This window comes from Artibeus jamaicensis, unplaced genomic scaffold (assembly GCF_021234435.1).
Source record: "Artibeus jamaicensis isolate MK-2021 breed Jamaican fruit bat unplaced genomic scaffold, CSHL_Jam_final contig_387, whole genome shotgun sequence".
Taxonomy (NCBI): domain Eukaryota; kingdom Metazoa; phylum Chordata; class Mammalia; order Chiroptera; family Phyllostomidae; genus Artibeus; species Artibeus jamaicensis.
In genome coordinates this window covers 24,088,697-24,107,020 of record NW_026521812.1, presented here as the reverse complement: position 1 = coordinate 24,107,020, position 18,324 = coordinate 24,088,697, and the positions used below count along the sequence as shown (strand labels likewise).

General features: G+C 45.6%; 1 protein-coding gene across 2 annotated transcripts in view; it reads right to left on the bottom strand.

The window, feature by feature from the left end:
- Window positions 1-18,324, bottom strand: part of BEND3 (BEN domain containing 3) — a 40,549-nt gene that overhangs the window by 7,396 nt on the left and 14,829 nt on the right. For both annotated transcript variants that reach the window (XM_037159040.2, XM_037159041.2), the window contains exon 3: window positions 18,114-18,316. In XM_037159040.2, coding sequence (XP_037014935.2) covers window positions 18,114-18,316 — 203 coding nt within the window. The remainder of the gene's footprint in view (window positions 1-18,113; window positions 18,317-18,324) is intronic.

The following is an 18,324-nucleotide window of genomic DNA, read 5'->3' as shown; positions in this document are numbered from 1 at the left end:
GATAACCTATCAGACACACAGTTCAAAGTGCTGGTAATAAGGATGCTCACAGAATTGGTTGAATTTCATCACAAATCAAATGAAAAAAATGAAGGCTACACTAAGTGAAATAAAGTAAAATGTACAAGGAACCAACTGTGATGGGAAGGAAACTAGGAATCCAATCAACAGTGTGGACCAGAAGGAAGAAAGAAACATCCAATCAGAGAATAATGAAGAAACAGAATTCAAAAAAATGAGGAGAGGCTTAGGAAGCTCCAGAACACCTTTAAATATTCCAACATCCAAATTACATGGGGTATCAGAGGGGGAAGAGGAAGAGTGGCAACTGGAAAACTTATTTGAACAAATAATAAAAGAGAACTTCCCCAACCTGGCAAAGGAAATAGACTGCCAGGAAGTCCAGGAAGCTCAGAGAGTCCCAAAGAAGTTGGACCCAAGGAGGAACACATCAAGGCACATCATCATTACATTAGCCAAGATTAAAATGAAGGAGAGAATTCTAGAAGCAGCAAGAGATAAGGGGACAGTCACCTACAAAGGAGTTCCCATCAGACTGTCAGCTGATTTCTCAAGAGACCTTACAGGCAAGAAGGGGCTGGAATCCAAAGACCTACACCCAAGATAGCTCTATCCAACAAAGCTTTCATTTAGAATGGAAGGGCAGATAAAGTGCTTCTCAGATAAGGTCAAGTTAAAGGAGTTAATCATCACCAAGCCCTTATTATGTAAAATGTTAAAAGGATTTGTCTAAGAAAAAGAAGGTCAAAAATGTGTACAGTAAAATGATAGCAAACTCACAATTATTAACAACCACACCTAAAACAAAAACAAAAGCAAACTAAGGAAACAACTAAAACAGGAACAGAACCACAGAAAAGGAGATCACATGGAGGGTTGGTAACAGGGAAGAGGGAAGGGGAGAGATGGGGGAAAGGCACAGAGAATAAGTAGCATAGATGGTAGGCAGAGAATAGACAGGGGGAGGGTAAAATAGTAAAGGAAATGTAGAAGCCAAAGAACTTACATGTACGACCCATGGACATGAACTAAAGGGGGGGGGGAATGTGGGTGGGAGGGGGTGTGCAGGGTGGAGGAGAGTGAAGGGAGGAAATGGGACCACTGTAATAAGCATAATCAATAAAATATTTTTAAAAAGAAAAGAAAAGAAAAAGAAACTACATCCACCCAGACTGAGCGGAGCTGGCAAACTCATGCCATATCTGAGACTTCATCAACCTGGCTAACACTATGTGACCAGCCTTGCAGATCACCAGATACTCCGGCCCACCCAAGCTGCTTTTCCATATGAATGGCTGGTCTTAGCTCATGCTTCACAACTTCCCAAATCCTCTCAAACAGCAACAGCTGGCATCATTGAGCCCCAGGCCTGGCACTGGCAGCAGCCAGCCCAGATTCACAGCTCGGCTTCGCTTGGGAATCTCCAAGCCCAGCACAAGTAGCAGCCAACTCAGTTTGCTTTATAGTTTAGGCAAGGTGCCCTGGGCAAAACACCAGTGGGGCCTGGCCTTGGCCTACACACCCAGGAAACCCCACAGCCAGCAGACCCCATAGGCAGCTATAGGCCACGTTGGAGCACCACTACCCTGCCCCTGCACAGCTGATCCTCCACACAGGGCGGAAATTGGTAGTCAGTGGTCACAGCCAAAGCTTGTAGCTGACTAGCCTGAGTAAATCATTCCCACTGACCCACCAATAGCAACCAAGGCCCAACTACAAGAGGAGGATGTACTCAGCCCACACAAAGTGTGCACCTCAAGTATCCAGCTTGGGTGATAGGGGAGGCTGTGCCACTGGACACTCTAGGACACCTAGTACATTAGGCCACACCACCACAACACAGAGTCAAAGCAGCTCTACCTAATACATAGAAACAAACACAGAGAAGCTGCCAAAACAAGGAGACAAAGAAACATGGCCCAAATGTAAGAACAGAGCAAAACTCCAGAAAGAGAGCCAAACAAAATGGAGATAAGCAATCTATCAGATGCGGAGTTCAAAATACTGGCTGTAAAAACGCTCAAGGAACTTAGTGAGGGCCTCAACAGCATAAAGAAGATCCAGTGAGAAATGAAGGACCCACTAATTCAAATAAAGGACAACTGACAGGCAAACAAGTAGAGTGGATGAAGCTGAGAATCAAATCAATGACTTGGAACATAAGGAAGAAAAAAACAACCAATCTGAACAAGAAGAAGAAAAGGAAATGTAAAAAAATGAGGATACTATAAATAGCCTCTGGGACAACTTCAAGAGGTCCAAACTTCCCATCATAGGGGTGGCAGAAGGAGAAAAGAAAGAGCAAGAAATTGGAAGTCTATTTGAAAAAATAATGAAAGAAAACTTCCCTAAGTTTTCTTAGGAAAAGAAATAGACATGAAGACATGAAAGAAATAGACATGCAAGTCCAGGAAGTACAGAGTCTCAAACATGATGGATGTGAAGAGGCCCACTCCAAGACACACCATAATAATGCCAAAGGTTGAAGATAAAGAGAGGATCTTAAATGCAGCAAGGGAAAAGAAGTTAGTTACCTATGAAGGAGTTCCCATAAGACTGTCAGCTGATTTCTCAAAAGAAACTTTGCAGACTAGAAGGGATTGGCAAGAAATATTCAAAGTCATGAGAAGCAGGGACATAGAGCCAAGATTGCTCTACCCAGCAACGCCATCATTTAGAATTGAAGGGTAGATAAAAAGCTTCCCAGATAAGAAAAAACTAAAGGAATTCATTATCATCACCAAACCATTATTATATGGAATGTTAAAGGCACTTATTTAAGAAAAAGAAGATAAAAACTACTAAGAATAAAATGGCAAACATACATATGTATAGACAATTAAATCTAAAAAAACTAAGCAAAAAAGAACAGACAGAATCATGGACACAGAGTGTTTTAATGGTTGACAGATGGGAGCGGGTGTGTGTGGATGGGTGAGGAGGTGAGGGGGTTCAGAAGTACAAATAGGTAGTTACAGAATAGCCATGGGCATGTAAAGTACCGCACAGGAAATGGAGTAGCCAGGAAACTCATACACATGACCCGACCCACGGACATGCGCAATGGTGTGGGGACTGCCTGAGGGAGTCGGGCGTGCTGGGTAGAGGAGGGCAAAGGGGCAAATATCAGGACAACTGTCATAGCACAATCGACAAAATGTAATTTAAAAAAAATAAAAAATAAAAGGGTACTTTCTACATATCATCCAGCCTTGCTCAACAGAGGCCTGTGAGAGACTTAAGCCGTACCAAAAATGATTTGAGGGACTGGTTCAAATCCCAGGGATGGTACATTCTGCAGGTCCATTGTTGCCAGACCCCCAGCAAAGCCCAAAATACTGGGACCCCAAAGCTGGACTGCAAACTCCACCACTGGATGGCAATCATCCTGACCACAGAGAACCCAGAGTTCTCACTGTTTTCATCTGGAGTCTTCCCTATTGACAAGGCCTCAAATGTGTGGGTTTTTTTTAAATAAGATTTTATTTATTTATCTTTAGAGGGGAAGGGAAGGAGAGAGGGAGAGAAAATATCAATGTATGGTTGCCTCTCATGCGTCCTCCGCTGGGAACTGGCTTGCAACCCAGGCGTGTGCCCTGACTGGGAATTGAACCTCGATCTTCGCAGGCCTGTGCTCAATCCACTCAGCTACACCAGCCAGGGCTAGAACATTTTTTAAGAGGCTTCTCTACATATATATGGACAGGTGATTTTCAAGAAAGGTTCAAAGGCAAGTCAGTGGAGAAAGGATAATCTTTTCCACAAATGACACTGGTTCATCCTACCATGTTCCATATGCAAAAATGAATTCAAAATAGATCATGGACGTAAATATAAAATCTAACTTAAAATTCTAAGAGAATACTACAAGCACAAGCCATAAGAGAACAAATTGATATACTGGATTTCATCAAAATAAAAAACTTGTGCTCTTTGAAGGACACAGTTAAAAGAATGGAAAGAAGCCCAGATTGGAAGAAACTACTGACAAATCATTTATTTGATAAAGGACTTGAACCCAGAATACTAGAAGGACTCTCAAACACAGTAATATACAACCCAATGAATTATTTCAACAGCTACTTCAAAGAAGACACATAAATGGCAAACAAGCACATTAAAAGAAGCTTATTATTAACAAGCCAATCAAAACCACAATGGCAAAGACAGACGGCGCAGACTGGAGATGACGCAGACAAGCAGCAACTGCAGGCACGGCTGCTGGGGAGAGAAAGTGGAACCACCATTTGGAAAACGCTTGGTACTTTCCAAAAAGTTAAACATATATGAACCATATGATCCAGGCATTCCATTCCTGGGTATTTATTTACCAAGCAAGATGAAAGCAGAAGATCATATAAATACTTCTAAGCAAATGTTCATGGCAGCCCTATTTATAAATAGCCCCAAACAGGAAACAACCCAAATTTTTATTAACAAGTATATAAACAAACTGTTATATTTGTACAATGAAATACTACTCGGAACAAAACTGTTACACATGGCACTCGTGATAAATCTCAAAGTAATTATGCTGAAAGAAGCCAGACAAACAGAAGAAGCCATACAAACCATATTGTATGATTCCATGCACATAAATTTCTAGAAAATGCAGACTTATCTATAGTGACAGAAAGTAGATTAGTGGTATGTGGGGGTGCAGGGAGGATGCAAAGGGGCACAAAACTTTAATGGTAGTTGATGATGGATGTTTATTATCCTGGTGATGGATAATACCACATTGACAAATGTTGAATTTGACCCCACAGTGTACGGGGATGTATTTCTGGAAGTTTATTTAAGCAGAAGAGCCAACTGGCGACCACTCCGGGTGTCAGGGGAGCACACAGGGCTGTAGCACAAAGTGTCAGCTGCCACCAGCATGAGAGTGCCCCAGGTGACTGCCCCAGGTGACTGAGGATGGTGAGAAGGAAGTGCCTCCTCAGGGTGCTTCCACGCCTGGGAGGTGTGGCTGGCTCAGCCCGGCAGGCCCGGGGCTTCTGAAACTCTAGTACAAGTCACCTGGGCTCTTGTCAGAACGCAGATTCTGGTCCCTGGGCCTGCACTTCTAGCAAGCTCCTGGCTTGATCCTCTCTGAGTCGCCAGGGCCTGGAAGCCATTGTCTGCTCCCAGTTTTTCTCATCCAGGCAGATTCAATGTCATCTGTAAGCCTTCAGATAACTAATGCCAGCATAAACCAGTGCATGAGGTGTTTTTTCTCTTGTGGGGCAGAGACAATTTCAAGAGGCTACATTTACAATGGCAGGTGAGCAACGTGGTGCCGAGAACAGGTAGTCCCAGGGTGATAACAGACCACGAGGCCACATAAACATAAAACTTTGATCCTATTAACCAATGTCACCCCAAGGAACTAAAAAAAAAAAATCCAACTTCGACACTCTGAATTGCCTATATTTGAAAATTAATCAATTACTTAAGTACCTCCTGGACCCTCTTAGGTAACAAAATAATCTGACTCATGTTACAGAAAGGTTACTTTTTCTCTTACATCTCTGTTGATAACCATGCAAAAGAAAGGCTATTTTACTCTCCTGGGAACCTGAAGATATGGGAATTCTTGTGTTTTAATTATCCCAAGGAGCTGCCCAATACTTTCTCAGGGTTTGCTTGTCTAAGCTAATGAAGGGTCAGAGGCACCAGGCCCTTCTGTACCTCACCACTCCCACACTTCCCAAGAGCACCGGGCCAGGGACATGCTGGGTCTGGGCAGCCTGCCCTCCGTCCCAGGCCCTCCTGGGGTCTCCTCACCAAGCTGTCCTCATCCGCATCCCGCTGCAGCATGGTTGGTTACATGGCAGGACCAAATCATTCCTGAGTCTACCCCCAGTGCCTAGCAAAGTGCCTGGGACACACAAGAGCTCAGTGAATGCTGGCTGGACAACCACACACACAGGTGTTTAAAGCAGGGTTAGGGGTCTACCACCCAAGGAGCAGTTCCTTAGGCCACCTGCTTCACTAATAACGTGGCTGTAGACAGGCAAAAGGAGCGGACAAGAGCTCTGCTCAACCATCAGGCAGTCCACTGTGTGACCCTGGCCACATTACATGACCTTCATGGCTCAGCTTCCTGTGTGTGACCCAGAGATAAATAAGGGTCCCTGTCTCACAGGGGAATGGGGACTTAATTAGGTCATGTACAGAAAGCAAAGAGCCCGTGTCTGACTGGTCACGGCAAGTACTTAATATTTATTATTACGATATGATTAAACAATGCTACTCCTAAGCCAGGGCAGAGGTTATACCGTGGGCCTTTTATAAAACTAGTTGCAATGATTCCCAGTACTCTTAACCAGGAAACAAAAGAACTTTCCTGCAGCAGCGGGAGCAGGGTAAGTCACTCATGGAAGGCACATCTTGGAGGCCTGCCTGCCTGCCAGGGGAGGAGGCAGGGCGGCTGAGCTGACCGTGGGGCTTTAAGCTCTTCATGTGTTTTTTTGTTCCGCTCTCTGGCAGAAAGCAAAGGATTAGGAAGAAAAGGAGGGAGGGAGGGAGGAAGCCCCCCTCCCCCGGCACACATACTCACAGATCAGAAATAATGCAGTGCGTTTGGAGCAGAGGGCCGTGAACCGTTTGTAAGTGGGGATGCTGACGTGATGGATCACGACTAGCATGAGAAGACAAAGGGAGGGTAGGAGGAAGTGTGGAGAAAAAAGGGGCAGGAAGAAAACAGAAAATACCCGAGTGCACTGCACGCGGTGATTAAATTCAGGCAAGTTTTATCCCATTTCCCGGTGTGTACCTACATGAGTACATACAAATCCACACGAGAGCTGTATTTCTCTACGAGGTGGGTCGACGGCTCTGGGTCGCTGCTGAAAAGCGGCACTGCCCACATCAAGTCGAAGTGTCTTGCGTGCTAATTCCTGCAGGCTGTGAGTTAGACTTTTTGTGTCTTACTCACCATTATATTCCAGTCTACCAAAATAGTTTTGGAGGTCCCAATCACACGACTGCCATGAGGTTTCACCCACGTGCAGAAATCTGAGTCAGTAACACCCATCACCAAAGAAGCCATCGCTGCATTAGGAGTGACTTTAGAACAGGGGTCGTCTTTGCTTGACTTCACATTTTAAAAAAGATTCCGTGCAGAGACATCACCAGAAATTCAACCTCCACGCAGCAAGGGTACCTGTTCTGCAGGGAGGTCTGACCTAATGAATCCCCAGCGCGGAGAGTAAGTAGAGGGAAAAGTTTCCGCCTGAATTGTCTGAATACCAACAACAAACAGGAGTTGTTGGCACCCCCACCTCCCCGGAGCAGGCGGGAGGCAGGGTCTGTGGCAACTGGAAATCCCCCCCAATAACTCTCAATATTCTGCCTCATTAATAAAAATGTTTCAGTTTCTACCAAGCACATTAGAAACACTGCCACCAGCTGAGACATTTCTGGCTACCTCTCTTGAATAAAAAATTAAGTCCCAGCAGAGGGCAACCGTCCTCACTCTGAGACTTCGCACACACAGTTCAAGGCAAGCACCAAAGAGGAGGTTCTCTCAGATGTCCCCACAATGGTGTCCTGTCAACTCAGCGCTCCGATCAATGCCACAAACGCTGACAAGGCGACGATGGGCTGGCTGCGTTTGCGGCTGCTGATAAAATCTCTGCTCAGCTGTCTAGAGTATCAAGAAATCTTTAAATCTGTGCTACTTGGCACTGGGTATCTGGCTGACACCATGCGCAGTTCTCCGAGGCTCATCTTCCAACCATATGGAAGCTCTGTGGCATCGCTCAGCTCTGCAGGGCCAGCATCTTTCCTGAACTAGAACAGGGCACTTCACCTACCACCAGCACCATTAGACCCAGGAGCGGATGCCCAAACCTCTCAGCTAGAGAATTTATACAGAAAGAGGTTGATGTTGGTTACAAGTGAGGGGCAAGTTTAGGGGAGATTCCACATGTCCGTGCTCAGAGATGTCCCAGGGACTGTGTCGCCCTGGAGATGCTCCTGGGATTAAACAGCTGTCTCGGGACTCCAAGCCCTCTAAGAGCAGTCACTAAACTCAGTTCAACGAATGCTGAGTTGCTGAATAGTGCCCAGAGCGCCAGCTAATGGAAACACCAGGAGAGCAGCCTGCCTTCCTAGAGGGCAGGGGGCTGAGAAGTTATGTGGCATCAAGGGAGGACCATGTGACATGCCACGGAGGGGGCTCGCATCACCCCCCCTCCAAAAAACTGAGCAGGGTGATGCTTACCTTTTTCATTTTCCACAGAACTCTTTTCTCCTTCTTCATATCATCATCACCATAATTAGCGGTTGGTCAGAGACAGTTTAGCGATAAGGTACGGAGGGGCTCCCTACCACACAGCCAGTTAGCAAATATCACTGAGTGCCCCACACGGTGGGCACTGTGCCGGCAAACAGGGAACAAGGCAGACTTGACCTCGGCCCTCAAGGCTTTTTCCATTCAGGTCATCCTCATACTGCCAGCAGTGTACAGTAAGGATCGAGAATGTGCTACGGTGCCTGAAAAGGTAAGAATCTGGAGAGATAAGGCAACTATAATGGAAGGGAGGAAAACAAGAAGGGACCACAAAACACCAGGGCAGGACATCCTCACAGGCTTCTCACGGCAACTTATAAACACCCCGCAGCCCTCGGGGCCACCACGGCATGTAAGTGCACCGTTAGGAACGCAGCAGGCTTGGTAGTGCTGACTTCGGAGCCTCGGGCAAAGGGAATGGCCATGACACCTACCTGCTGCAGTGGTTGTGCAAACGTACAACTCTCCAGCTGGTGCCACGTAACTGGCACTGAGGAGGTGTTCGGCACATTTGCACTGAATGAACGAGACAGCACAGCTGTTCTCCGATTGAAAAACAAACCACAGCGACGCTTCAGGATTAAAAACAAACACAGAAACAAAACCCTCCAGGAAAACAAAGCTAACTTCTGCCTGGCACACAGCTCTTGAATATCACCCCCGCTCCCGTGAGCGAGAAGATGATTACCCGTTGGCTACTCACCTTCCACATCTGCTGTGTTTGGCTATGAAGGCTTTTCCAGTGGAGGTGCCAAATAAGCCTTTATACAGCCTTTTGTCAAAATTTCTGAGACTTTATTTTTCTTCTTAGTATTGTGTAAAATGTCACTCATAAGCAAGTCATCATCCCCCGATATGAGTCTGCATGTGACACACTTTTGGCATCAGAGCTACCACTCAAACAGCACCCCCTTCACCCTCCTCCTCTTCCTTTGGGTTTGGGGAAAGAAGATGGAAGACGGTCTATGCTCTGACTTGAATGGTGTTCTGAATCAAGGGTGCTAAGGCCCGGGGTACCCTGGAGCACGCCGATGGCTTCCATTGGAGCGAGGCAGCTGGACACTGACCACAAGAGGTGGAGTTGGATGTGGGGGTCAGGGTCATAAGTAAACATTACCGCAGGCTCACATGGGTCACACCCTGTACTGGGTTGCTTACATGGGTATCTCAACGATCTACACAGAAAACTAACAAGGTGAGCAGAGTCATCTCTCATCACCATGGAGGAACCTGAGTCTAGGGGATCACTCACTGGCAAAGGCCCCACGGTGAACTGCCCCTTATCTGACTCCAGAATCTCGACTCTTTCTGGTATTTACTGTTTTTATGGGTTGGATCAGAGAAGGTGGGGCTCAGCTCCTGGATGTGAGCAGGAAGCTGAGTGTCCAAATCACTCCACACCAGGAACAAGGCAGCCCCACTGGACTCCTGGAACTTTATTTTAACTTACATGCCTGAGTTTGATTGTCTGTCTGGTGAAGATATTAATCCTTTCATCATGGATTTGTTACATGGATAAATAAAATAAGGAACGGTGGTATTTGCCAAGTAGGTACACAGTCACAGGGTTGTTGTTGTTTTTTTTTTAAATTTAATCCGCCCCTAGTTGGCATGGCTCAGTGGATTGAGCACTAGCCTGTGAAGCAAAGGGTTGCCATTCTGATTCCCAGTCATAGCACATAACTGTTTGTGGGCCAGGTCTCCAGTGGGGACAAGTGAGAGGCAACTGTACATTGATGTTTCTCTCCTTCCCTTCCCTCTCTAAAAATAAATAAAATCTCCTTAAAAAATTAAATTCAATCTTTACTCGATATTCTTCCATTATAGCTCCTTCCCCTAGTAATCACCACACTGTTGTCCATGTCCATGAATCCTTTTTCCATTTTGCTCAACCCCTCTACCCCCACCTTCCTCTTTCCTTAGCTGTCATCCTGGTCTCCGTCTGTGAGTCTCTCTCCACTTTCCTTGTTAGTTCAGTTTGTTCATTACATTCCACATATGAGTGAAATCATATGGTATTTGTATTTGTCTTTCTCTGAATGGCTTCTTTCACCTAGCATAATGTTCTCCACTGTTTTTGTTTTTGTACCTTTAATTTTTTAAAAAGATTTTATTTATTTTTTAGAGAGAGAGGAAGGGAGAAAGAAAGAGATTCAGAGAAACCTTCATGTGCAAGAGAAACATCAATTGGTTGCCTCTTGCGTGCCTCCAGCCAGGGACCTGGCCCATGACCCAGGCATGTGCCACGACGGGCGATCGTACTGGCGACCTTTTGGTTTGCAAGCAAGCACTCAACCCATTGAGCCACATCAGCCAGGGCTTTCTTGGACTTTTAAAAAAGTCTTTAATGAATCTACTGGGCTGACATTGGTTAATAAAATTATATAGGTGTCAGGTATAAATTCCATAATATATTATCCACATATTGTACTGTGTATTCACCACCCCAAGTCTCCTTCTACGACCATTTATCCCCTCTGTATCCCCTCTTACGCCCCCCCCCATTACTATTAAATCACTTCCTTTCTACCATTTTGATTATTGCTTGTTTCTGCCTCCTGGTTCCTCTGGTCCCACCCTGTGACGAAAGTGCTTAAAGCTGCATGTACTCACCTCCACCTCTACCCCCTCGCCCCGAATATGTAAGAAGGAGCAGAGAAAATTCAGGGAGAGAAGGATAAAGGACTATTCATTCCAAATTAGAACCAGTACCAGTTTGAAAAATCAACATATACTATAATTTCATAAAACTGATGGATTATCCTGAAGTTCCCAGGGTTCTGAGGCTACTGGTTTACCGACAAATGAACACACACAAACTTTAGAAGGAAACTCTGCCTTGAAATCACATGATACCTTTCTACCAGGAGCTCAAGAATTTCAAAAGGTTTTATTTACATTCTTTTTATAGAACAGGAAGGTGTGCAGAAATACCACTTCATATACACTAAGGAAAATGAACAAAGCTAATAAAACACCCAAAATAGAATCCAGGACTAACCATCTCTCTTCCTTGTCAAAATATAATGGGTCTGAACTTCAGCAAATCCGCTGAAAAGCAAACATGTGACCAAATATGTAAGCTGGACCAATCATATCAGAAATATTCAAGCACACCTTGGTTCACCTTTCTCTGAATGAGGTAGAAATCCTGGCTGATGCCTGAAGCTCTGGCCTGACAAAGCCGGCTGCCTCACCAGAGGATCACGAGCGTTCGAACCCATCGCACGGCTCACCTGACGTGCGGGCGCGCCCTCCCCTGGGCACCTCACTGGGGTTCTAACCCAGCACCAGATCTTTTCTGACTTGCTTCAAATACTGAAGGTCTCAACTAAAACACACATCATGAGAACCTTCTCTTTACCTTTCTGCTCCAAGAATATGGAGATGCTCCCTTCTCTATGATGCCGTGACGACGAAATTGCACTGAAAGGAGGAATAAAACATCATGCCATTTGCAGGGTGAGACAGTGGGACCACTTGGGACTGTCCATAAAGGCCGCAACCCAGGATTCACTTGGTCAGAATCCCTTCTCCGTGTGGAGGTTGTTGCTTCTTACTGCGGAGGATTGTTCATAAAAACAGCCACACCAGCTCCCCCACCCTGGGGGAGCGCCTCTTTACAATGGGACCTCCTGCTCCTACCATTGGGGGGCACCTACTTTCCCACCCTGTTTGTCTAGGCTTGGCTGCACGACTGGCTTTGACCAGCAGGACACTGGCACATGTGATGCAGGCAGAGGCCTGAAGAGTCTGCCCTCCGGAGCTTGTCCGGTCTGACTCCCAGGAACTTCGTGTCCTGTGAACAAGCCTGGACTGGCGTCCCAGGGGTGGAGAGTGTGCCTAGGGGAAGCTGCCGTCATCCCTGCCAGCTCAGGACAGGCCCCGACCACCTCACCCTTCCCACGTCAGCCGAGTCAGTGGAACCCCCAGTGACCCACGTGATTTTAAAGAAAATCGTGGTTGTTTCAAGTTGGGTTTTTTGGGGGGAAGGGGATGGTTGTTACACAGCAAAAGTGAATCCACAGATTCAGCTCTGTGTCCCACTTCTTGAACGCTGGCTTTGCTCACAAACGTGAAGGATTCTGTAGCACTGATCACAAGCAGATGACAAGCAGAAGACAGTGTTTTCCAGAAGTTCACTTGGGAACTTAACAGTGCTTGTCAAACTCCTCAACACTCTCAGAACCACCTGTAGGAACCCAGCCCACAGGAACGGTCACAGAGGGGCATGAGGGGCGTGTACACGGAGGGTCCTGCGGCACTATCTGTACGAGTACAAAAGTACAGAACACCTGATTACCAATCATTACGGACAAAGATGATAAGTTCTGTTTTAAAGTAAAACATAAGGCATAGGTAGACACACTGTGCCTCCTCGCACAACCAAAAGAAAGACAACAATTTAAAAACAAAAACAACCAGAACTGACAGAAAATCAAACCTTATGGAAGTCTGACAACCAAGGAGTTAAAGAAGAAATTCATCTAGACCTGTAGGAGGGGCAGAGAGGATTCCCGGCAAGGCGGTGGCTGGCACACCTGTGAGGTGGTGGATTGAGGACTGGGTGGTTCCACGTTCAAGGGCAGACAAACCGGGAGAAACAACTGGGGAGTGGAACAGACTGCACCACCCAAGGCCCCAGTGCGGGGAAATAAAGCCTCAAACTGCCAATTGAAAACACCTGTGGGGGTTAAGGCAGCAGCAGGAGAGACTCCCAGCCTCACAGGAAAGTTTGCTGGAGCGACTAGCAAAGTTTGCTGGAGGGTCCTAGAACTTACGCAACCCGTCCCACTCAAGAATTAGCACCAGAAGGGCCCAATCTGCTTGTGGGAAGCAGGGGAAGGGACTGAAATCCGGCAGTGAAGCAAGCCCCACTGTTCCCTCTCGGATCCCTGCCCCACATACAGCATCACAACCCAGTGATATGAGTTGCCCTGCCCTGGTGAACACCTGAGGCTCTGCCCCTCACTATGAAACAGGCGCATCAAGACCAAAAACAAAAGGCCCAAATAAAAGAACAGATCAAAGCTCCAGAACAAATTCAACTAAGCAACCAAGACATAGCCAACCTATCAGACTCACAGTTCAAAACACTGCTAATAAGGATGCTCACGGAATTGGTTGAATTTCATCACAAATTAGATGAAAAAATGAAGGCTACACTAAGTGAAATAAAGTAAAATGTACAGGGAACCAATTGTGATGGGAAGGAAACTGGGACTCAAATCAACAGTGTGGACCAGAAGGAAGAAAAAGAAATATCCAATCAGAGAAGAATGAAGAAACAAGGATTCAAAAAAATGAGGACAGGCTTAGGAACCTCTAGGAGACCTTTAAATGTTCCAACATCTGAATTATAGGGGTACCAGAAAGGGAAGAGGAAAAGCAACAAGTAGAAAAGTTATTTGAACAAAAACCAAGGAAGAACTTCCCAAATCTGGCAAAGAAAACAGACTTCCACGAAGTCCAGGAAGCTCAGAGAGTCCCAAAGAAGCTGGACCCATGGAGGAACACGCCAAGGCACATCATAATTACATTAGCCAAGATTAAAATTTAAGAGAGAATCCTAAGAAAATTTAAGGAGAATCCTAGAAGCAGCAAGAGATAAGGAGGCAGTCACCTACAAAAGAATTCCTATCAGACTGTCAGCTGATTTCTCAAAAGAGACCTTACAGGCAAGAAGGGACTGGAAAGAAGTATTCCAAGTCATGAAAGGCAAGTACCTACATCCAAGATTGCTCTATCCAGCAAAGCTTCATTTAGAATGGAAGGTAGATAAAGTGCTTCTCAGATAAGGTCAAGTGTTAAAGGAGTTAATCATCACCAAGCCCTTATTATGCGAAATGTTAGAGAGATTTGTCTAAGAAAAAGGTAAAAAATATGTACAGTAAAATGACAGCAAACTCACAATCATTAACAACCACACCTAAAACAAAAAAAAAGCAAACTAAGGAAACAACTAGAACAGGAACAGAACCACAGAAATGGAGATCACATGGAGGGTTAGCAACAGGGGAGTAGGAGGAGGAGAAGGGGGGAAAAGGTACAGAGAATAAGTAGCACAGATGGTAGGTAGAAAATAGACAGGGGGAGGTTAAGAATAGTAAAAGAAATGTAGAAGCCAAAGAACTTACACGTATGACCCATGGACATGAACTAAAGGGGGACAATGTGGGTTGGAGGGGGTATGCAGGGTGGAGGGGAGTGAAGGGGGAAATGGGGCAACTGTAATAGCATAATCAAGAAAATATATTTAGGGACTTATGGCCAAGATGGAGGCGTAGGTGGAAACACTGTGCCTCCTCCCACAACTAAGTTTAAAGACAACAAAGTTTTAGTAACAAAAACACAACCAAAACACAGAAAATTGATCTATATGTAAGTCCGACAACAACAAACCGTTCAGCCAGACCGGTAAGAGGGGCAAAGCCAGCGGCTGGCAAAGCGGGGTTGCACAGGAAAACTCAGCCAGACCAACCCAGGTGTGTGGTAGGCGGTTGGCAGATCCCAGGTGCGGGGTTGTGATAGGCAGACCCAGTGCGTGCACAAGGCGGCAGTCTGACCACAGTCACACATTCGTGAGCAGATAAACCAGCGAATGAGCGAGCAGTGAGATGGACTATGCAGGCCCCAGAGGTGGGAAGCAGCAGAGGGGACCGCTATTGCCCTGCTCTGACCTTGTCCCCTCTGACCCTGCCCCCACATACAGCGTCACAACCTAGCAACGTGGGTGGCCCCACCCTGGTGAACACCTAAGGCTCCGCTCCTCATACGTACCAGGCACAAACAGACAAAAACGTTATGGCTCAAGAACAACTCAAGGGCCCAGAGCCTATAACTCTAAGCGACCAAGAGATAGCCAAACTTTCAGATGCACAGTTCAAAACACTGGTGATCAGGATGCTCACAGAACTGGTTCATTTTAGTCACAAATTAGAGGAACATATGAAGGCTAAACTAATTGAAATGAATGTTAATGCACAGGAAACCAACAGTGATGGAAAGGAAACTGGGACTCAAATCAAGGGAGCAGACCAGAAGAAAGAAAAAAATGACCAACCAGAAAAGAATGAAGAAACAAGAATTCAAAAAAATGAGGAGAGGCTTAGGAACCTCCAGGACATCTTTAAACGCTCCAACATCTGAATTATAGGGGTACCAGAAGGGGAACAGGAAGAGCAACAAGTGGAAAAGTTATTTGAACAAAATAATAAAGGAGAATTTCCCCAATCCGGCAAAGGAAATAGACTTCCAGGAAATCCAGGAAGCTCAGAGAGTCCCAAAGAAGTTGGACCCAAGAAGAAACACACCAAGGCACATCATCATTACATTAGCCAAGATTAAAATGAAGGAGAGAATTCTAGAAGCAGCAAGAGATAAGGGGACAGTCACCTACAAAGGAGTCCCCATCAGACTGTCAGCAGATTTCTCAAAAGAGACCTTACAGGCAAGAAGGGGCTGGAAAGAGGTATTCCAAGTCATGAAATCCAAAGACCTACAAGATTGCTCTATCCAGCAAAACTTTCATTTAGAATGGAAGGACAGATAAAGTGCTTCTCAGATAAGATCAAATTCGAGGGGTTCATCATCACCAAGCCCTTATTATGTGAAATGTTAAAGGGACTTACCTAAGAAAAATAAGTTAAAAAAACATGAACAGTGAAAGGACAGCAAACTCACAGTTATTAACAACCACACCTAAAACAAAAGCAAACTAAAAGGACAGCTAGATCAGGAGTGGAAGCACAGAAATGAAGATCTCAAGGAGGGTTAGCAACAGAGGAGTAGGAGGAGGAGAAGGGGGGAGAAGGTACAGAAAATAAGTAGCATAGAGAGTAGATAGAAAGTAGATGGGGGGCAAGAATAATATGGGAAATATAGAATCTAAAGAACTTGAGACACATGGTCATAAACTAAAGGGGGGTAATGGTGGGGACGGGGGGTAGGGTGGAGGGGAATGAAGGGGGAAATAGGACAACTGTAATGGCATAATCAATAAAATAAATAAATTTTTTAAAAAAAGTGAAAGCAACACAAATGTCCATCAACTAATGGGTGGGTAAACCAAATCTGGTATATTCACATAATGGAATATTATTTGGCCACAAAAAGGAATGAAGTACTGATACATGCTCTAGCATGGATGAACCTTATAAACATTTGCTAAGTAAAAGAAACCAGACACAAAAGGCCACATATTCTATGATTCCAATTATAACGCATGTTGATAAGAGGCAAATCCAAGGAGACAAAAAACAGGTTAGTGGTTGCCAGGAGCAGGAGGAGGGGTGGATGGGGAGGGACTGCTAATGGGTCCAGGACTTCCCAGTGGGGTGGTGAAACTGTTCTAAAATTAACTGTGGTGGTGGTTGCTCAATTCTGTGAGCATATGAAAAACCACTGAATTGTACAAGTTGAAATGGTGGATTGTATAGTATGTGAACCATATGCCAATAATGGGGCTTGGGGGGCTGGCCTAGGTAGCTAGACGATCAATCAATGTTCCATGATGTGGAAGGCAGGTCAGTCGTCATTATAATGTAATGTAAACATGTATATTTACATCCTGGTGAGAATCTTAACCACATCATCTTTCCACTTGAAGGATCGTTTTACTTACTGAAGACTCAGTCTCTGAAATCCATAAATCCCCAATTTATTGTGAATCTACCCTAGAATCTAACAAAGGAGAATTAAAACAAACCAGTAACGACCCAGAGTCCCAGGCTGATACTCCACGGTGTTCTGGCTAATGATAATGAGCCTTGAAAAGGGGGCCTCTTTTGGACAGACATGCAGAAGCTGAAATAACTATCAGGGTCCCCCAAAGACAGTGTGTGTGTGGGGGGGGGCTGGGTTGGGTTGGAGAGTTTGGGAAAATGTCCTAAGGGTTTGAGATGTAACCTGCTGGTCCACAGGGAGGCCCGCTGACGAGGCATCCCAGGCCGCACACCTCCTCATCTCCCCAAGCTGCCTCTCTCTGCAGCCTTCACTCTTTTGTGTACATGTCTCACTTGCCATCTGGACTACAGGCTGCTAGACGGGGCACTAGATCAGTTCCATTTTCTCTCTCAGAATTTAGCAAAGTTCAATGTAACCACCAGGTGACTAACAAATAAAGTAAGTTTGCCCTGGCTGGAGTAGCTCCTTGAACTGAGTGCAGGCCCATGAACCAAAAGGTCCTTGGTTCAATTCCTGGTCAGGGCACATGCCTGGGTTGCAGGCCAGGTCCTGTTTTTGCAAGGCAACTGATCAATGTATCTCTCGCACATCAGTTTTTCTCTCCATCTCTTTCTCTCTCCCTTCCTCCTCTGTAAAAATAAATAAATGAAATCTTAAAAAAGAAATAAAGCAAGTTCATAACATAGGTAACTTTGGAATAACAGGTATGATATAGAAGAATTCTCCACTTCACAAAAAGATTCACTGAAAAGTTTCTTTAGGCAACAAACTGCCCTGACAGACATAAAAGATGGATTTGATTGTGGAGAAGACCTGCTAGCCCTCAGCCCTTTCAGAGGAGCCTATGCTGAGGGTGTACTATGCAGAACGTAGGCTTGCCATCAATAAGTTCCTGCCTTTACAAGCAAATGCTGGTGAAGACTCCCATCCCCACTGCTGAACCCAGACACAGACAAGATTCCAGTTAAGGATACTTTCTAGACACTTAAGCCAGAGATGGGGCAGCTGAAATGAAAGCCTTTTCACACCCAGGGGTTTAGGAGTTGCCCAGGTCCCACGAGTAGAGATTCTGTGTCCCATCAGAGGGTTAGAGCCCAAGCAGACACAGAAGGGGCCAGGTCCTCACCTCGGGAATCAGCCGCCGCCTCTTCGCACTGGAGACAGGGTCCGGCTGGCCCTCGCCGCCCAGCTGCTTTCGCTTGCTGCAGTCCTGGAGGGCGGTGAAGACGCTGTCCAGAGGGTGCTTCTCCAAAGACCTGGAATTCACTGAGCAGTCCAGGGCAGCATCTTCGGCCTCCGTCTCCACTTTCACAGTGTTATTTTTTAGAACTGTGGCA